Source organism: Onychostoma macrolepis, chromosome 02 (assembly GCF_012432095.1).
Source record: "Onychostoma macrolepis isolate SWU-2019 chromosome 02, ASM1243209v1, whole genome shotgun sequence".
Lineage (NCBI taxonomy): Eukaryota > Metazoa > Chordata > Actinopteri > Cypriniformes > Cyprinidae > Onychostoma > Onychostoma macrolepis.
The window spans coordinates 15,891,526-15,915,289 of NC_081156.1; the positions used below are offsets into that span (position 1 = coordinate 15,891,526).

At 37.9% G+C, this 23,764-nt stretch overlaps 1 protein-coding gene across 1 annotated transcript in view; it reads right to left on the bottom strand.

Moving 5' to 3' along the window:
• The window catches only part of vipr1a (vasoactive intestinal peptide receptor 1a), a 42,626-nt gene extending 19,458 nt beyond the window's left edge, over positions 1–23,168 (bottom strand). Inside the window, exons 1-3 of the mRNA XM_058745191.1 lie at positions 22,797–23,168; positions 20,432–20,519; positions 705–788 (exon numbers count right to left, since the gene is read on the bottom strand). Of these exons, the coding sequence (XP_058601174.1) occupies positions 705–788; positions 20,432–20,519; positions 22,797–23,048 (424 nt within the window). The 5' untranslated portion in view covers positions 23,049–23,168. The remainder of the gene's footprint in view (positions 1–704; positions 789–20,431; positions 20,520–22,796) is intronic.
• Between the last annotated feature and the right edge of the window lie 596 nt (positions 23,169–23,764).

Below are 23,764 nucleotides of genomic sequence, written 5' to 3' on the forward strand. Positions count from 1 at the left end.
CATGTGCCGTCGGATTGCGTGTGCACCCGCTTCTCCAACAGCAGAAATGGTGGGAAGGGGTGAAAGTGGAGAGTGAATGAGGTGTGTGTGTGTGTGTGTGTGTGTGTGTGTGTACGTGCCAGTGCTGCTTCCCCAGCGATGACAATTATGTTGCCTTTGTCACAATATTTAAAAATGTAATTTATTCCTGTGATTGCAAAGCTGATTTTCAGCATCATTACTCCAGTCTTCAGTGTCACATGATCCTTCAGAAATCATTCTAATATGATTTGATGCTCAATTATTACTGGTACCCACTTATTAATAATGAGTATTATCATTATTAATGCTGAAAACATTTTTGCTGCTTAAGATTTTTGTGGAAACGGTGATTAATTTTTTCAGGATTTTTGATGAATAGAAAGTTTAAAAATAACAGCATTTAGTTGAAATAGAAATCTTGTGTAACGTTATAATTGTCTTGTCTTTACCCTCACTTTTGATCAAACATTACAATATGTGTATGTGTATGTGTGTAGTAATGGAATAAAACCCATATTAAAGCAGATTTACATTAAAACAACTTCTTCTAATGCAATATACTGTATATATATTTATACAGGTGCATCTCAATAAATTAGAATGTCGTGGAAAAGTTCATTTATTTCAGTAATTCAACTCAAATTGTGAAACTCGTGAATTAAATAAATTCAATGCACACAGACTGAAGTAATTCGGACAGGGGATGGTGACTAACTCCCCAATCCTAGCTGATGGCCAGCATGCTATATCCCATTCACCTGTGCAATCTTAAAAAAAAGTGAAGAAAAACTGATTAGAAGATAAAATACTGATAAGATATCTGAAAAGATACAGGCATCTAATCACGCTATAATTGGTGATAAAGTCTAGATTGTCTCTTTAATCAGTGGATTCAGGCCTATACAATTATTTTGGCTCTTGACACATCAAACGTTCATTACATCCTCTTAAGGCCAATTCACACAGTACCGACAGACATAGACAGATGGCAATAGACATGTTCGTTTGATTTTATAGGATACAATAAATAAAAAAATAAAGTTGTGATGTAACATAAGTAGTGACTGATCTCTTCTTTCGTATTATGACAAACATCCAAAATAAACAGACAATAGGGAAAAAAAATCCATATCCATCAGCTGTTGACTGGATGAAGGCATATCTAATATAGTGAGCTTGCAGTCAATTATAAGAAAGGGCCTGGTTTAAGAATACCAAATGATTGGAGAAGTCCAGCATATGTCAGAGAGTTGTCTGTGATTTTACTGGAAGATTGAATCATTACAGTTTGATTCAAAACAAACTTTAGTAAAATAAACATTTGTATGAATGTATCGTTCACAATGAGAACAATAACATGCATTTAGATAATAGATAGATTGAATTTTCCTTTCATGCCTACTCTAAAGTGGTTGCACCATATGACTTGGTGAACTAACTTAATTCTGCGTTTAATTTTTTACTCTAAAAATGTTTAGATCCAACTGAGATTAAAGATTTTATAACAGGCTGGGCTACATGACAAAGAAATACCAATCATCCACAATGCCATGGGAGAGCACTTTTATCAAAGTTCATCTCACAGTCTGAGAAACCAATTTGCATATTGCTCTAAGATATATTACTCAGGGGAGATTTGTGATTGAGATTTAAATCACAGGAAACACAAAACACATAACTTTGACACACTAGCCCATAGATAATCAGACCTTAAACTCACAGCTAACCAGCTTTTGTAATTGCTTTGTCAGAACAAAATCAATATTAGATTAGGCTGGAATAGGCAGTGTTTTGGTTTAATGAGGTACAGTACATGTCCAATAGGCAGGCACTGAAGCTCTTAAAGTCCACTTATACTTGACTCATTCTAGCTTTTTTCACACATACAAATCACACAAATCCCTGTGAATGATTCAGTAATTAAGGTGCCCCAATGTATGATGAGTTATTAGAATTTGCAATTAAATATGTGTTATAATAACTCATTTGTGGTTATTGTCTGCCTTGCCAGTAATGAGAAGTCAAGATAAAACTTGATATCATTGTTGGCCTCCTTTTCATGTTTTTCATTATCACAGCAGAATCAGACTTTAATATTAAAGTGAACAAAGCTATTTATATAATTACAGTTATTTTTTTAAATAAGCATCATTGGTTGGAAATGGCTCTATAAGACTTAATCACAAGCATTGTTACAGTGTGCAAATCTGAACTGAACTAAATTCTGTGGGTAGGCTAGCACATGGATGTGCTCTCAGACCATCTGATGCACTACCTAAACAATGATGGAAAATAATTCATAAAAAACCTGAATCTACTTCCTGCAAGAAAAACTGATTACACTACTGATTTAATGGTAACGATTTAGATTACAGCCCACAATGTACCGCGTAATTAAACAGAATTTACAGCGTACCTATTTGTAACTAGAGAGTACTTACACAGTACATACTCGTAGGTATAAGGGAACAATATGCAAAGTTTGGGGAATAAGGGGGTAATAACCTGTGGAATTATAAAGCATTTATACTACTAGTATTTTATAACTAAAGGGCACCTATTCTGAAATTATGTGGTATGTATGAAACAAATCGCAATTTTCCGCATGAGCATAAGTTACAGCAAAGTTTGGGGGATAAAGGGGGCAATGACTTGGAAAATTAAAAGTACTAATACTGTTAGTATTTCATAAGTAATGTGTAACTATTATTATGTGGTATGCATGACCTACTGTGTTTGGCAACAATATTATGATTTAGAACAAGTTTCTTTATTATAATAACATAAAATATATGATGCAGTATATTTTACACTACATACTGGTACTTATTGTATTATTACAACATATATCTTACATTACATTGATACAAATAGTAAACTGTAGTAGGCCTATACTATAGTATAATTTAGTAATTATAGTAAAGTTAAAAACCACCATAGTCGAGATTACTAAAGTATGGGGAAATTTTGTAATGAGTTTCTGCTATGATTTGGTTTAAAAATTTATATGAAAATTTACCCGATAAAAGAGCATTGCATATGGTCATCTCAGCAGCGAATCATGTCCGTTGAGGTGCAATACAGTGGAAAACTAGATTACCTGTTTCCAGCTGCTCCCAGGATATAACATATAAATATAACATCATAATACACATGTACATTTACGAAATTATTTTGATAGCTGTAGTGCTGTTGGTGCACTTGGGCTTCCGTATGTGGTTTGAGGCAAGTACAATAAAATGTACTACAACATTTTTCTTAACTACTATGCAAACATACACCCTTGTTACGTGTAGTTACTGTGTAAGTGTAACATCCATGGGCTGCAATCTAAAGTGGTCTAAGGTTTTATACTGTACAAACTGTATGTGCTATTGCCCTACACCCACCCTACTCCTAACCCTACCCTTTACAGGAAACTTTGTGCTATTTCAGATTTTCGATACAGATTTTCAATTCTGTGAGATTTACAAGCGTTATGAAAAGTGGGGACATGGGGTAATGTCCTGAAAAGACACCTTCTCCTTGTAATACCTATGTCATACCCTTGTCATTATACAAATTTATGTCCTCATTTGTCAAAAAAACACGCGCACACACACACACAAAAATCATGTTCTACATTTATTTTTTAATAGGCATATTATCAATTTTTCCTTTCATCTGTGGGCAGGAGTCGACAAATTTCTGGAGATCTTTTGCATATGCTTGTAAAGTTGTCCCTACATCCTCCCCCTCTGATGCAGTTTTCACCTGTGATCACAATTAGAGAAAATGCATTGCAAAAAAAAAAAATGTTAATACATGTCAAGTTTGTATAATGTAAAGAAGTGTTGCACAAAGCTTACATTTAACCAAATAAAGAAAAACTTCTACGAGGGCTCTGTGTCAGCAATGTTTCAAGGCAAATCTGTAAGAGTTTCCAACACTGTGATACGGTAAAGCAATAAATAATAAAATAAAGGACTACAAAACTTACACAGGTAACTGGAAAATAACAAACAAGGACTTAATATTAAAACAAAATAGAGAATATGCGACAGTCAGTAGGTGACAGTGAACTCCACTCTGATGGGCTCCAACTAACCATAACCCCTGGGTATACCCTGTACCTTACGAAAATGTTTAACTATGTTTATACTATAGTTTAAAAAAAGAAACATTGTTACTATAGTTAAACCATGCATGGGTACCACAAAACAGCCATGATTGTACTACAAAAACCGTGGTTAAAACCTCTTCAGACCTGTTGCATATTTTGCATTTTTACAGAATTTCAATTCTGTGAGATTTACAAGCGTTATGAAAAGTGGGGACATGGGGTAATGTCCTGAAAAGACACCTTCTCCTTGTAATACCTATGTCATACCCTTGTCATTATACAAATTTATGTCCTCATTTGTCAAAAACACGCGCACACACACACACACACACACACACACACACACACACACACACACACACACACACACACACACACACACACACACACACACACACACACACACACACACACACACACACACACACACACACACACACACACACACACACACACACACACACACACACACACACACACACACACACACACACACACACACACACACACACACACACACACACACACACACACACACACACACACACACACACACACACACACACACACACACACACACACACACACACACACACACACACACACACACACACACACACACACACACACACACACACACACACACACACACACACACACACACACACACACACACACACACACACACACACACACACACACACACACACACACACACACACACACACACACACACACACACACACACACACACACACACACACACACACACACACACACACACACACACACACACACACACACACACACACACACACACACACACACACACACACACACACACACACACACACACACACACACACACACACACACACACACACACACACACACACACACACACACACACACACACACACACACACACACACACACACACACACACACACACACACACACACACACACACACACACACACACACACACACACACACACACACACACACACACACACACACACACACACACACACACACACACACACACACACACACACACACACACACACACACACACACACACACACACACACACACACACACACACACACACACACACACACACACACACACACACACACACACACACACACACACACACACACACACACACACACACACACACACACACACACACACACACACACACACACACACACACACACACACACACACACACACACACACACACACACACACACACACACACACACACACACACACACACACACACACACACACACACACACACACACACACACACACACACACACACACACACACACACACACACACACACACACACACACACACACACACACACACACACACACACACACACACACACACACACACACACACACACACACACACACACACACACACACACACACACACACACACACACACACACACACACACACACACACACACACACACACACACACACACACACACACACACACACACACACACACACACACACACACACACACACACACACACACACACACACACACACACACACACACACACACACACACACACACACACACACACACACACACACACACACACACACACACACACACACACACACACACACACACACACACACACACACACACACACACACACACACACACACACACACACACACACACACACACACACACACACACACACACACACACACACACACACACACACACACACACACACACACACACACACACACACACACACACACACACACACACACACACACACACACACACACACACACACACACACACACACACACACACACACACACACACACACACACACACACACACACACACACACACACACACACACACACACACACACACACACACACACACACACACACACACACACACACACACACACACACACACACACACACACACACACACACACACACACACACACACACACACACACACACACACACACACACACACACACACACACACACACACACACACACACACACACACACACACACACACACACACACACACACATTTTGCTGGTATTGAGGTGGGATACAGGTGAGGTTAGGGACAGGTTTGGTGGTGTGGATTAAGGAGTAAGGGATAGTTTAACAGTGTAATTATAAATGTAATTACAGAAATTAATTAAGTTGGCTTGAAAAGCCAACTTACTGATCTACTATCTAAACTTAGTATTATTCTTCTGAGACAAAATTTAAACACTATCTCCTCCTAGAGCTTTCAAGCTAAAACCACCAAACTCGCCCCAGACCTTCAGACTGGTCTGACTCGGTTGCTATATCTTTTCAGACTGATCCGACTTACAGTTTTCGAAAACCAGACTATCAAAACCATCAAAAATCCAATAGACTGACATTGACAGAACTATTCATACTCCAACTGTCAAACATAGACTTGGTCTGCATTGCTGGGAACGCATACAAAAACGTCATATCCGTTTATGCCGTGGGGAAAACAAACCATTTGAAGTAATGTACGGAGACCTTGTTAGGCGCTTGATCTTTATTGATGATTTCGATTGATTTTTGCTTGGTGCAATGCCGAAAACTTGCTGTGTGGCGTTCTGTACCTCTAATAAGTAAAAAATACAAATCTGAAGATTTATATACTGCGAATAAACAGACAGAAGTAGCACAATCTGAGCGGGTAGCACACAACATTAGAACTTCGACAGCAGTTATGGATATACAACATATGAAACATATCAAGCTTAATATTTATGTGCACTCCAGATAGGCTAGACTACTTACCCTTCAATGACCCATCATTAGTCCCGTCCCGCCTGCACCACAACCCAGTTCTGATGGGGCTTTACAGCAACCCTCCTTCATATCAAATAAATGTCACTCCCTGATATTTTGTGATGTAAATGTCATAATCTATTAAAACATTTATTTCATATTATTATATACAATCCCTTACGAAAATTAACATGGTATTACTATAGTAAAAGTAGGCTATAGTAGGCTAACCGTGCTTCTTTTTTGGGGGCATTTTATTACCAGTTGTAGCATAACCACAGTTTTACTACAAATACCATGGTTAAACTATGGTTAGTGTAGCAAAACATGTTTGATTTGTTTTAAAAATTTATATGAAAATTTACCCGATAAAAGAGCATTGCATATGGTCATCTCAGCAGCGAATCATGTCCGTTGAGGTGCAATACAGTGGAAAACTAGATTACCTGTTTCCAGCTGCTCCCAGGATATAACATATAAATATAACATCATAATACACATGTACATTTACGAAATTATTTTGATAGCTGTAGTGCTGTTGGTGCACTTGGGCTTCCGTATGTGGTTTGAGGCAAGTACAATAAAATGTACTACAACATTTTTCTTAACTACTATGCAAACATACACCCTTGTTACGTGTAGTTACTGTGTAAGTGTAACATCCATGGGCTGCAATCTAAAGTGGTCTAAGGTTTTTATACTGTACAAACTGTATGTGCTATTGCCCTACACCCACCCTACTCCTAACCCTACCCTTTACAGGAAACTTTGTGCTATTTCAGATTTTCGATACAGATTTTCAATTCTGTGAGATTTACAAGCGTTATGAAAAGTGGGGACATGGGGTAATGTCCTGAAAAGACACCTTCTCCTTGTAATACCTATGTCATACCCTTGTCATTATACAAATTTATGTCCTCATTTGTCAAAAAAACACGCGCACACACACACACAAAAATCATGTTCTACATTTATTTTTTAATAGGCATATTATCAATTTTTCCTTTCATCTGTGGGCAGGAGTCGACAAATTTCTGGAGATCTTTTGCATATGCTTGTAAAGTTGTCCCTACATCCTCCCCCTCTGATGCAGTTTTCACCTGTGATCACAATTAGAGAAAAATGCATTGCAAAAAAAAAAAAAAAATGTTAATACATGTCAAGTTTGTATAATGTAAAGAAGTGTTGCACAAAGCTTACATTTAACCAAATAAAGAAAAACTTCTACGAGGGCTCTGTGTCAGCAATGTTTCAAGGCAAATCTGTAAGAGTTTCCAACACTGTGATACGGTAAAGCAATAAATAATAAAATAAAGGACTACAAAACTTACACAGGTAACTGGAAAATAACAAACAAGGACTTAATATTAAAACAAAATAGAGAATATGCGACAGTCAGTAGGTGACAGTGAACTCCACTCTGATGGGCTCCAACTAACCATAACCCCTGGGTATACCCTGTACCTTACGAAAATGTTTAACTATGTTTATACTATAGTTTAAAAAAAGAAACATTGTTACTATAGTTAAACCATGCATGGGTACCACAAAACAGCCATGATTGTACTACAAAAACCGTGGTTAAAACCTCTTCAGACCTGTTGCATATTTTGCATTTTTACAGAATTAGGCATACCTGAATTTAAAAATGTGCCCTACCCACAAACATTAGAGTACATTTATAAAAAAAATAGTCTCTATGTACAGAAAACCCGGTCCCACTTTATATTAACTGGCCTTAACTACTATGTACTTGCATGTACTTATTGTGTTTATATTGTATTGCAAATCACTTTTGCTGGTATTGAGGTGGGATACAGGTGAGGTTAGGGACAGGTTTGGTGGTGTGGATTAAGGAGTAAGGGATAGTTTAACAGTGTAATTATAAATGTAATTACAGAAATTAATTAAGTTGGCTTGAAAAAGCCAACTTACTGATCTACTATCTAAACTTAGTATTATTCTTCTGAGACAAAATTTAAACACTATCTCCTCCTAGAGCTTTCAAGCTAAAACCACCAAACTCGCCCCAGACCTTCAGACTGGTCTGACTCGGGTTGCTATATCTTTTCAGACTGATCCGACTTACAGTTTTCGAAAACCAGACTATCAAAACCATCAAAAATCCAATAGACTGACATTGACAGAACTATTCATACTCCAACTGTCAAACATAGACTTGGTCTGCATTGCTGGGAACGCCCACAAAAACGTCATATCCGTTTATGCCGTGGGGAAAACAAACCATTTGAAGTAATGTACGGAGACCTTGTTAGGCGCTTGATCTTTATTGATGATTTCGATTGATTTTTGCTTGGTGCAATGCCGAAAACTTGCTGTGTGGCGTTCTGTACCTCTAATAAGTAAAAAAAAAATACAAATCTGAAGATTTATATACTGCCGAATAAACAGACAGAAGTAGCACAATCTGAGCGGGTAGCACACAACATTAGAACTTCGACAGCAGTTATGGATATACAACATATGAAACATATCAAGCTTAATATTTATGTGCACTCCAGATAGGCTAGACTACTTACCCTTCAATGACCCATCATTAGTCCCGTCCCGCCTGCACCACAACCCAGTTCTGATGGGGCTTTACAGCAACCCTCCTTCATATCAAATAAATGTCACTCCCTGATATTTTGTGATGTAAATGTCATAATCTATTAAAACATTTATTTCATATTATTATATACAATCCCTTACGAAAATTAACATGGTATTACTATAGTAAAAGTAGGCTATAGTAGGCTAACCGTGCTTCTTTTTTGGGGGCGTTTTATTACCAGTTGTAGCATAACCACAGTTTTACTACAAATACCATGGTTAAACTATGGTTAGTGTAGCAAAACATGTTTGATTTGTTTTTACCACGGTTTACCTATAGTAACCATGTTTTTTTGGTTGTAACCATGGTTAATTTTCGTAAGGGATATTTTAATGTTATTTTATATCTTTTTATTTTACGGCGTGTATTTGTGAAAATGATTAGGCTATACGTTTAGCACACACCACATAATGCTGTGCATTTCAAGGCACTTCAGTAGACCTTTAATGTTACCTATGTTTTGTCAATGTTAAAATTATTTTTAATATATCAATAAAAAAGTATGACAGGCTTTTATTCTAGTCTTTATCACTTTATTAAGATTAAGCAAAACAAAACTTGTAGTAAGCTGCCTCTTGCCTGGAGACTCAATCAGGTAACAAAAAGTGTCAGGAAACGACACCTCTGGTCAATCCGTTGGATCGTTTGGCCAGTCACAGAAGCCATACAAACAGTCTGACCCAAAAAAAAGGAAAGGAAAGGAAAAGGATCATTTTCCCCCACGCTGACTCCGCCCGCACAGCTATGACGCAACACCGACCAAGTCTATCCAAATCTAAACTCCCTGAGTCCTGACTCCCTTGAGACTGAATAAAGCTTCCCTTCTATGTACTATTTCTAATCCATTTAAACTCATTTAAGCTTCCACTCTAATATTTCTAATCTATCTAGCTATCTAAATCATGCTAGCAACATGCTACTAAAATGCTAATCATGCTAACAAAAATGCTAACACCATGCTAGTAACATGCTAATCATGCTAGAATCATGCTAGTAACTTGCTAGCCAACCTGATCTCACAGAATTCCGTGTAATGTTCACGGACTTAATTAACCTCCGATTCCGTGATGCCACCACAGATTATAATTGGATAATTAAGTCCACTGGTTCAACGTAAAAAGAGTGACTCCGATGCAGTTATACTTTCACTGGAGTACCTGACCCCACCCCTACCCTAAACCTACCCAGTTCTGAACAATAATGACGATAAATGTCCCAGTATCGCGTCGGCATATTGATGCTAAGGGTTTCTGTGCGTGGAGCACGGCTGATGCCTGTCACTGACTTACATTGGTATCACTTCTGTGAGCCCATCACGGAATTTTTTCTGTGAGCCCATCACGGAATTTTCGGCGATTCCGTGATGCCACCACAGATTCTGAGGTTAATTAAGTCCGTGAACATTACACGGAATTCTGTGAGATCACGTTGTGCTAGCCATACTAGTAACATGCTAGTAACAGGCCAATCATGCTAACAACATGCTAGTAACATGTTAATCATGCTAGCAAAATGCTATTAACATGCTAATCATCCTAGTAACTTGTTAATCATGTTAGAAACATGGTAGAAACATGCTAGTAACTTGCTAATCATGCTAGCAACATGCTAGTGAGATGCTAATCATGCTAACAACATGCTAGTAACATGCTAATCATGTTAGAAAAATGCTAGTAAGATGCTAAGCATGCTATAACATGCTAATCATGATAATCAAGCTTAATCATGCTACTAACTTGCTAATCATGCAAGCAACATGCTAGTAACTTGCTAATCATGGTAGCAACATGCTAGTAACATGCTAATCATGCTACTAACTTGCTAATAATGCTAGAAACATGCTAGCAACATGCTAGTTACTTGCTAATCATGGTAGAAACATGCTAGTAACATGCTAATCATGTTACTAACTTGCTAATAATGCTAGAAACATGCTAGCAACATGCTAGTTACTTGCTAACCATGGTATAAACAATCTAGCAACATGCTAGTAACATGCTAATCATGCTACTAACTTGCTAATCTCTGCTCTCTACCCAACAAAATGGACAAACTCCTCCTGCTCTGCCGGACAAATAAGGATTTCTCACACTCTGCTGCTCTGTGTTTCATGGAAACCTGGCTGAATGATGCCATTCCAGACAGCATGTTAAGTCTGCCGAGCTTTCAGCTGTTTAGAGCGGACCGCGACGCAGAATCAACAGGGAAATCGCGCGGCGGCAGGACATGCTTTTACATCAATGAGAGGTGGTGTGCAGATGTAACAGTGTTAAAGAAGATGTGCTGTTCAGATCTAAAAGCGCACTTCATTAACTGCAAGCCTTTCTACTCGTCGCGGGAGTTTTGCTCGTGAGTGTTTACATTCCACCACAAGCGCACGTGAGCTCAGCTTTTCAGTTTTAATACTTCTCGGGGACTTTAATAAAGCCAATCTCTTCCGTGAACTGCCAAAATACAGACAGCACATCACATGTCCCACCAGAGATAGTAATATATTGGATCACTGTTACACAACAATAAAGGAGGCATATCACTCTGTCCCACGGGCAGCTTTAGGACTCTCTGATCACTGTTTGTTTGATCTTATACCGACCTACAGGCAGAAACTGAAATCAGCTAAACCTGTTTTAAGGACTGTTAAAAGATGGACTAATGAAGCAGAGCGTGATTTACAAGCCTGTTTCTTTCTCACTGATTGAATTGTTTTTGAAGCTGCTGCCACCGATCTGGACGAGCTCATAGAGACTGTAACGTCAGTTTCTGTGAAGATATGTGCATTCCTACCAGGACTCATTTAATCTACAACAACGACAAACCATGGTTCACTGCAAAACTCAGACAGCTCCGTCAGGCCAAAGAAGATGCTTACAGGAAGGGGGACAAAGTCTTCTATAAACAGGCCAAATACACACTGGAAAAGGAGATCAGAGTGGCAAAGAGGAATTATTCTGAAAAAATAAGGATTCAATTCTCTTCCAGTGACTCAGCATCAGTGTGGAAAGGTCTGAAAGAGATCACCAACTACAAGACACCATCCCCCAGCACTGTGGAGAATCAACAACTGGCAGACGATCTGAATGAGTTCTACTGCAGGTTTGAAAAAACACCCCACACCTGCCCTGAACACCTCTCCACACAACCACATAGCAATACCCTAGCAACCGCATAGCGATACCGTAGCAATTACCCCGGGTACCTTTGCATCCGCATAGCAACTAGGGGTGGGACAATAAATCCATATGGCGATATATCGCAATCCTTCTCCATGCGATACGAGAATCGATATCTGGCAGAAAATATAGATATTTTAATTAATACAATAAGGTGCTCTAAATAGATTTCCCTGTTCACAGCGTCTAAAAATGTGTGGAAATCATGGCTGCGCCATTTCCAGCTTTACAAAAGCACTCTGACTCTGAGAAAGTTCCATGAACCGCGTTATCTATTAAGATGGGGAAGCACAAGGAACCGAAGGATAACAGATTTCCAGCCACTGTATTAGCTTTACTGCTATATATATATGTTTATGGAGATGAAAACTAAAAAACTGCCCCGGAACAGCTATCAGCGTGGACCATAGGCACCGATCACGTTATTATTGCAGAGCGCATATTCAGTTCATGAGTAGCCTAACCTCTCCGCTCGGATCGCAGGTGGATTTCCCTCACTATTTGAGTGAGAGAGAGCGCCGACGGTGCATCCAGTTTTATGTGAACAAAACGGGATGGTCTCCCTCTCTCTCAGATATTACACGTGCGCGTTATGCAGTGTGAACAGTGGGCACCGACCGGCAGAAACATAAATCTGCACCTGTGGCATGGAGGACGAAACAAAACCTTGTCAGAGCCACAATGCGGCGCAGAAGTGTGCAGTGTGTGTGCTTGCCGCGCATCTACATTGGAAATAATGAACCTGAGCGCGCAAAAGACACGATGTGAATGGTTATTTCTTCGTGTGGGGCCCTGTTTTTATGATGAGAGGAGTATAAAGGTTGAGAAAGCACTCCAGGTAAATTTTGAAATGTACCAGGTTTATATTATTTCAATCTATCTATCTAGTTTTTTTTCTGTTTAAGCAGTTATATGTGTTTGTTTACACACAGAGAAAAAGAAAAGCGTAAGCTTTTAATAAGTCCAAGAATAAAATGATTAATTTAGCCTAATCAACAAGTTAAAATTGATTTACAGAGCTTTTTTTTGCTGTTTTCTAACAGTTTGGACTTGAATAAAGAAAGAAAACTTGCACTTAACACAGGCATAGCACAGGCATTTTGTTTAGACAGATATGGTGATGTATCATAGGATTTTCTAGAAATATATTGATTATTGCAGAATCGCTGTATCGTGATATTATCGTTATCGTGAGCCATGTATCGTGATTATATTGTATCGTGAGGTACCCTGCGATTCCCACCCCTAATAGCAACACCCTAGCAACCACCCTGGGTACTCTAGCAACAGCATAGCAACACCCTAGCAACCGCATAGTAACACCCTAACAACCACCCCAGGTACCTTAGCAACACCTTAGCAACCACCCCGGGTACCCCAGCAACCGCATATCAACACCCTAGCAACCACCCTAAATACCCTAGAAACCACATAGCAACATCCTAGCAACCACATAGAAACACCATAGTCTATTAATCTATTCTAACATTTCTTATCTAATATTTCTATCTATCTATCTGATAGATTGTATTGTATTCAAACCTTTAAAACTTTAAACTTAAACTACTTTTAAACTCCAAATTAGTTAAAACTGAAAACCTTCAAACAACAAGCTTTTAAAACTACTTCAAACTTTTTGGCTAGGCTTTTTCAGCCCAATTAAAGTTTGTCTCATCTAGTTACAGATGTAATTAACTGCAGGTATTTTTAAAATATAAGTACAATGTAATAAAAAATGTATGTACACAATATGTTCATAGAACCAAGTGATTAATTTAAATGTTAAGGCCACTCAATATAAAGAGGGACCGAAAACCCTCTAAATTTTAACCCATGGTGTTGTTCTATTGTATTTGTTCATAATTTTATGGCAAACACAAATGAAAAAAATTCCTGACAAGTTACTCCCCCGCATGTCATCCAAGATCTTCATGTCTTTCTTTCTTCAGTCGCAAAGAAAAGTTTTTTTGAGGAAAACATTCCAGGATTTTTCTTCATACGGTGGACTTTTATGGTGGCCAGTGGACTGAAGATTAAAAACGTTTCAATGAAGCTTCAAAGGGCTCTACACGATCTCAGTCGAGGAATACGGCTCTTATCTAGCAAAACGATTGATCATTTTCTTAAAAAATATATATAGTTACACACTTTTTACCACAAATGCTGGGCAAATATTAGTTTTGCGATGCGCCTGTGCGTCTTGACGCCGTGATCTTGGAAAGGTCAAGCGTGACATAGGCGGAAGTACCGACTCAGTGTTTACAAATAGGGTTGTTCCGATTCCGATACTAGTATCGGAAATTCCACCGATACCACAAAAAATTCTGGCATCGGTATCGGCGAGTACTTAAACCCATGTACCGATCCGATACCATTTTCTTAAACAAGACCTATAGTTATGCGCGCTAGCTTTGCTTAACGCTGCAAAACGGAAATCAATTCTTCGAAGAAGCGAAGAAGTACAAACGTGCAAGCACATTGCCAGTAAATCACTTGCATATGTGACTAAATCTTCACCCTGAGCGACTAAATGGTGTCTAATATTAGCCACTGGCTATGCCAGTATGTGAGTTGGAGGCTATGTATAAGTTTAGCGCAGATATGTTGTCACTCGCCGAACACTCTGACTGAGCGCTTCAGAGTTTCTCTCTCCGTCAAGCGATCTATTTTTCAGATCATCTGAATGAATGCGCAGCGCACCTGTATTTGACGCACCATAAGCTCTAGTGTGAAGTGCACGACTCGCCGTCGCTTTGCTTTTTTTCTCACACGCAGAGAGAGCGAGAGAGAGTCTTTTACATGTAGCGCGTCAATTCCGAATGGTATGTAAACGATATTCTTTGTTGTATTTTCCTGTCAAAATAACGGAGTTCCTTTGGAATTCTTCAGTTTAACTGCCGGGTTCTCCAGTAGTAGGCGGAGCTAATGCGCAAATGACAATCTCATTGGCTGGCGCTCACCTATTATCGTCCCTGTTTTGATTTCAGCAAATCAGTTCGAGCAAACTCAGACAACATGATTTAATATTCATGAACCCAGCAGCTCATTAATCCTTAGTGCGTTTATATTGTTCTTAGAATTCATTGTATGATTATTATTATCTTATCAGTATTATTGATAGTTTTTTTCCCCATTTTTACAGAAACAGACTAAGAAGACTAGAAGACTAATATGCATTCATACATGGTTACCAAGTTTTAATTCTAATTGCTAAAGTTCTATCAATAAATAATACTTGATTATCATAATATAATTATAATGCTTGACTGACTGATGTTAAGAGTGTACTTTTTTCCAAACATTATATATTATATTTTTTGTTTACTCCCCAGACTATCTATATCTATCTATCTATGGTGAAGCGCACCATAAAATAATTGTATCAATTCATACAGGGCTAGTAAGTACAGCTGTATAACCAGATACGCAGTATCGGATCAGTACTCGGTATCGGCCGATACCCTGAGCCTAGGTATCGGAATCGGTATCGGGAAGGGAAAAAGGGTATCGGAACATCTCTATTTACAAAGCCAACATGCAAAGAACGTAAAATGCCTTTTACTAAAAAGGTAAAACAATGATGTCGGACGATTTTAAAGTTGGAGGAGAAAATGAGATGGAATTTTTAACCGAACTACAAAGACAGAAAACTAACTGCACATGACCTTTCCAACAGGATTGAGTAATGTATCCGCATCGCAGAGCTAGAGAAAGCTTAGCATTTGTGGTTAAAATATGTATCAATATATATTTTTAAAGAGTCCTTTGAAACTTCATTGAAACTGCGTTTTTAATCTTCAATCCACTGGCCACCATAAAAGTCCACTATATGAAGAAAAATCCTGGAATGTTTTCCTCAAAAAACGTAATTTGTTTGCGACTGAAAAAAGAAAGACATGAACATCTTGGATGACATAGGGGTGAGTAACTTATCAGGAAATGTTTTATTTGTGTTTGTCATAAAGTAATGTACAAATGCAATAAAACAACACCATGTGACAAAATTTAGAGGGTTTTCTGTACATAGAGACTATTTTTTATAAATTTACTCTAATGTGTGTGGGTAGGGCACTTTTTTTTTAAAAATTCCGATATGCCTAATTCTGTAAAAATGCAAAATATGCAACAGGGCTGAAGAGGTTTTAACCACAGTTTTTGTAGCACAGTCATGGCTGTTTTGTGGTACCCATGGTTTAACTATAGTAACAATGTTTCTTTTTTTAAACTATGGTATAAACATGTTTAATTTTCGTAAGGTACAGGGTATACCCAGGGGTTAAAAGAGTAGTTCACTTGTAGAACAAAAATTTAAAAAAATTAATGTACTCACCCCCTTGTCATCTAAGATGTTCATGTCTTTCTTTCTTCAGTCGTAAAGAAATGTTTTTTTGAGCAAAACATTTCAGGATTTCTCTCCATATAATGGACTTCTATGGTGCCCCAGAGTTTGAACTTCCAAAATGCAGTTTAAATGCAGCTTCAAAGGGCTCTAAACAATCCCAGCCGAGGAAGAAGGGTCTTATCTAGCGAAACGATCGTTTTTTTTTCTAAAAAAGTTCCAATTTATATACTTTTTAACCTCAAACCGCTCCTCTTGTCTAGCTCTGTGTTAACTCTGTTTTTTCCCCGGTTCATGACAGTTAGGGTATGTCGAAATGGGCGGGTCAGCTGCAAATGGGTGGGATTTGTATTATCGTCTACACCAAACCAAACCCTAAACCTACCCTCTCCCAACCTACATGCGGCGTAAGTCCCTCCCACTTGGAGGTCTACGGGCTGCAGCGATACATACTTGAATCTTTTCGCTAGATAAGTCCCTTCTTCCTCGGCTGGGATTGTTTAGAGCCCTTTGAAGCTGCATTTAAACTGCATTTTGGAAGCTCAAACTCGGGGCACCATAGAAGTCCATTTTATGGAGAGAAATCCTGAAATGTTTTCCTTAAAAAACATAATTTCTTTACGACTGAAGAAAGAAAGACATGAACATCTTGGATGACAAGGGGGTGAGTACATTAAGGTGAACTGGAGCCCATCAGAGTGGAGTTGACTGTCGCATATTCTCTATTTTGTTATACTATTAAGTTCTTGTTTGTTATTTTTCAGTTACCTGTGTACTTTTGTAGTCCTTTGTTATTTGATTATTTATTGTTTTACTGTATCACAGTGTTGGCAACTCTTACAGATTTTCCTTGAAACATTGCTGTGACACAGTTTGCACTTTGTGCAACACTTCTTTACATTATGCAAACTTGACATGTATTAACAGTTGTTGTTGTTGTTTTTTGCAATGTATTTTTCTCAAATTGTGATCACAGGTGAAAACTGCATCAGAGGGGGAGGACTTTTCTGCTCCCTCATATACTGCAGGGACAACTTTGCAAGCATATGCAAAAGATCTCCAGAAATTTGTCGATTCCTGCCCACAGCTGAAAGGAAAAATTGACAATATGCCTATTAAAAATAAATGTAGAACATGATTTTGTGTGTGTGTGTGTGTGTGTGTGTTAAAGTTCTTTGTATTTTGTATAAGTGGTTGAAAATTTGTTTTTTTTCTGCATTCTGTTCTTGGAAAAGATCTGTTAAAAGTTTTTTAAATAATAAAAATACTTCTTTGTTAACCTAAGGTCTTTGGAGGGAGCTGGAAGGAGCTGGAAACAGGTAATCTACTTTTCTACTGTATTGCACCTCGACAGTACAATGCTGGTGACCTGACTCGCTGCGGACATGACCATAAGCAATACTCTTTCATCAGGTAAATTTTCAAGTAGGAATTTCTGAACCAAATCATATCAGAAGCTCATCACATAATTACCCCATACTTCCAGCTGAGTTGTTCAGTAATGTCTGTGATCCCACAGAAATAACACTAGTAAATACTATAGCTTATATTCTTTAGTAAACTGTGGTAAAATTTTATAAAGATTATGGTGGTTTTTAACTTCATTATAATTACTAAATTATACTATAGTTTACTATTTGTATCAATGCCATGTAAGATATATGCTGTAATAATACAATAAGTAGGCTACGTACACTACCCAGTATGTAGTGTAAAAATATGCTGCATCATATATTTTGTGTTGTTACAATAAGGCAACTTGTTCTAAATCATAATATTGTTGCACAGTAGGTTATAAATACCACGTAATTTCAGAATAGGTACGCTATAGTTAAAAAATACTTACAGTATAAATTTTGCAGGTTATTACCCCCTTATTCCCCAAACGTTGCATATTGTTCCCTTATACCTGCTACGAGTAGGTACTATGGAGGTACTCTATAGTTACAAATAGGTACGCTGTAAATTCTGTTTAATCACGCGGTACATTGCGGTCTGTAATCTAAAGCACTGATGTTGTGAAGACAGCACTTCACAGAATGACATTTCTGCCTAATTAACCAGCATGCCTTTGTAACCTCTTCTGAAACCTGATCAGACAAACAAACACAAAACAACAATTATCTGCCCAATTTATCTACAGTTATGAGAAGAGAGGTTTGAGCTGACTGCAGCCTGTGGAGAGAAATGAGGGGAAAAATATTGATACTTTTGCAGATTTGCAGATATGCAGATAAGCAGCTATATATTTTTGCACATTTAATCAGATCTTAAAACACTCTAAATGCTGCTCTTGCAGTATTAGCTCAACCTCATAATCTGCTATGTTGCTATGTTTGATGAAGAGACCACATTTAAAACCAAGACCTTTAGCATTAAAACCACAGAACTTACTTGTAAAAATGTTAATTGGTTACTGTAAGTTACTTTACCACATAAGGTGAAAAACTATACATGTTTTAATATAAAACAAAAACTGTCAAATTATTTATGATTTTAGTGAAGTAAACATAATTTATGGTGAGAAACTGTAAAAAGAGAAAAAAATATATTTTATATTTCTGTTAGTGATGTGCATTTTGGGTTGCATTTTCTGTTGTTTAGTTAAAGTTTGTTGCGTTATTTAAATTTCATGTGCATTATGATTTTATTTTATTTTTTTGTCTTTAAGACTCTGTCTAAGTACTGGCCATGTTTTATGGATAGCTGACTTACAATGAACTCTAATTTATCATGTGGCTTTCTATTATACCACCTGTATTATTATTGTGGTTATCAGTGCATGTTAAGGAAAAACAAAGTCCCTTTAGGCAAGACATTTCACTCAGCGTTCATCTTTGAAATGCCTCGGGCAGCTATTTCAGTCACGCAAATACAGCTCCTTCAGTTGCATGTTTAAGCACCATGCAAACTATGGCAGCTGCAGTGATGTGAACACTTTTCCAATTAGTGACTGGCTCTTTTATTTAGATGACAAGATTTTCTGTCATATTACACACTGCACTTTCTCCTATTCATGATCTTTGCATATCCAAAGTTTTTGGTAAAAAGCAGATTTTGGTATATTAACAACTTGAAATGAAACATATGGTTGTAAAATATACAGACACTGATTTATAATGAGTAAAGCTGCAATACCTGAAACAATGCAGCATTATTCATTATATATATATATGGCATCCCACTATATTTTCATAGTGAATATCTGGCAACCACAGCTGTCGCTTTTTTACCATGTATTTAACAGGATATTTTTTACAGTGAATATAACCAATATACAGAAATCATTGTATCTTTATATGCATACAGTTGTCATATAGTGATTTATATGCACTGTACATACCTGACGTAATGTTATCCAGCTTGTACAAACATTCTCTTTTCTCCGCTTCCAGCTCCCACATGACCTCACAAATCTGAACAGACAGCATCTGTTTAAATCAATAACACAATCACAAGATTCTGACAAGGGGTCCGTTTTACTTGCAATAAAACATATCTTCATTTTTGAAGTTTCAGAGAACATTTCTGAATAGCAACAGTCCTTTGATCACATTACAAGCTGAACATAATTACTGTTTGAAGAGAACGAAGTGAACTGGTTGCACATGTGACGCTGCCTCTCCCTTTTCCTGAGTGTCATGGAGATTTGATGAAGGGCAGGAGAATTAATGTTGTTCCTTCACAATTTAACAAGCGTAGCATATGTACCTGCACTGTACAGAGCTCTTAATAATGTCTCCTTTCACCTCTGACAATCCCTAAAGGACTAACCTCCGGACATCTATAAGGTGGAAGAATTCACAACATAAATTATTTGTCTTAAAGCTGTCTCTCTGCAGCTGTATCCAATTTTCCTTAAAAATGTAGGCTGTATTATATAAGAAAACACTCTCATGGATTCCTCCATAGAGCACCAGAGGACAGTGAGATTTATGGCAGGTACTCTGGCAGATGAGGCCATTGAGAGGTGGCATCAATCAAAATTTCACTGCAGAGCTATGGCTACTCCCAAACCTGTCCATATGCTTACAGAAAGTATGACCATGGTTCAAATGTTACTCTGATACCTGTACTTTCTTTTTTACATACAGTCAGTATGTGTGATCTACAGCAGTGTTTTACAACTTGTTTTGCACGGCAATAGCCCCATAAATAAGGCTCATGAGCACCTTCTCCAACATTGGACCTGAAATGTGTCACCTTTAATTTGAATTATGCTGAATATCATTTCTTATTATGATCAATTTTATTAAAATCACTTCTAAACAAAGCACAATCTAAATCTTTCTACGTACTGACAGCTCAAGTGCAATGTTGTATACGTTATGTCAGCTAAAAGCACAAGTTCTCTATATTATGTGCCCAGGGCAAACAATAGCATTCTTCTGACCATATACTGCGTGGGGTGACATCTTCAGAAGTAAATTCAGTTGCATAGTAAGCTGTACTTTATAGAGACATGAGTCACTACTGTCTGTAGTGAGGAAGGAGCTGTGATCAAGGACAGTGCTGACAGGCGCAGGGATGAACAGAGAAGAAAATGAGGGTTGTTACCATGGTGTCACAATAAGAGAAGAAGATAATTATTTTCATTATTTCAAATAACATGATTAACAATATTAAAAACCACTTTAGATGGTAAACACATGCTGTACATTTGAATATAGAGGAATCTTCCCATGGTAATACTGTGAATGCATGCTGTTTGTACTAGCGATATCAGTAGGGAGCACTAAACCTGAAGGATTTATACTGACTGATTTCCCAGGTTAACCTGCAGGAATGACCAGATTTCTAACATCAGCAACACAAATTTTTTAAAAAATGTGATGTGTGAGGCATCATAAATATTATGATGAAAAGGTAAGTATCATTTTAACATTTTGGCATGTTTTAAAATGTTGTGAAATCCTAAATAAGTATTTAAGTTTAAGTTTTACATCAGGCTAGCGCAAAGGAAATTTGAATTAATTCAATAAACAACTCTATACTCATTTTGATGGAAATGCTGTTTACAGAAGATGCTTTCTTTTTAAATCTGGACCCTAAATGGCAATTCAAACTATTTCAAGCTAAATGCACCGACCACTGAAACTTATTTGCATTATAGCCTATCATCTCCTCAATGGCACTTATATGTTGTATAAATGTATAAATCAGCTTTATTAATACCGCTGAATAGTTTATCCTTTATCAATATGTCAGAGAAAATTTCAGTGTATAGGAGAAGCTCTCTAATCCACATAATTATGTCCTGTCTACCTAGTTTTTAATGAATGTAATTCATTTATGACGGATTATGTAGGAGATTTTAAATTGATTGCGTTCTTGCCCAAGCTAACTGCAAGCCAATGAAATACTTCAGTCTCATGAAATGTACAGTTTAATTCGGTTCCGTTACAAAATTCTGCTCAGAAAACACAGCAGCAGCAGTAGGTCTGAGACAGAAGAGCAAAAGAGCAACAGTTCACTAAGGCTCATTTATCGAAGTCTGTTATTGTGTCAGCACAACTTAACGTGGCTTCAGATTTGAAAAGCAAAAATCTTCAATGAAAAGAAGAAAAATGAAAACGCAACTTTATATCCATGGACCTGACATTTTGTTTGAGGACTAGGTGTGTTATCTACTTGAGCGCTTTTCTTTCGTCGATGACTAATACGGCTACATGGAAAACTGGATAAAATGATAAAGTGTTGATACTCACAGGTCCTAACGAGCAGGCTAGGTATAAAATCAGCATTCGTTTAGACATATCCATTTCAGCCGATTCAGTAGATGCCTGAGAGCGCTTAGCAAAAGCACCGATGCACAGAGGCAAGTTGACGGCAGAAAAGTAACTGACAAAGAATCCGAAGCGCGTCAGCCAACTATGCGCTCCGGTGCGCGCGGGTTCACCAGCAGTCCTTCGCCGCCAAACCTGTCCATGTTTCTCCCAAACGAAAAACACTTCATTCATAAACGACTCTGGAATGATGCGAAGCCATTCTCGACAGACGTTTGCATGAACCACGTAGACACATGACACGCGCGAGGCGAAGTGTCGACCCACGTCCAAAACGCGCACTTCCAAAGTAGGTGTGTGTGAGTGTGTGTATAGTCTACAGTAGCAGAAGCACAGCCCTGAATAACAGCGATAAGTGACTCATTCTCTGTCTTAACCTGTCCGCACAGCTCTTTTCATTTAGTGCACGGATAATTGTTCTCTACTCTTGTAAACTGTCATCCATGCTCTTTTTTACCATCTATATCACAGCTTCTGATTTCTTCTAGCTACTCCTTTCCCATTAAACTGCTTCTGATCTCTTAAATTATCTATTGTAGTTATGTAATATTGTGGCATATCACGTAAGACAAAAATGTAAACTAACACACCAATACAAATATGTGAGGTCGTGCCTTCTCATAATCACCACTGTAACTGACTGTTGGAAGTGCATCGGGAATTTTTAATAAATGTGAATGCTTTCATAGGAATTTCTTTCATTTATGGAGAATTGTAGAGTCAAACAAAGCGGATATGTAAATGCATATGTGATTGCAGCATGAAATCAATCATTTTGGAAGTATAGAGAAAGTCTGGTTACACTTTACTTGAAGGGGTGTGCATAAGACTGACATGACACCTTCATAATCATGACATGACAGGTGTCATGAATATGAAGGGTTTTTATG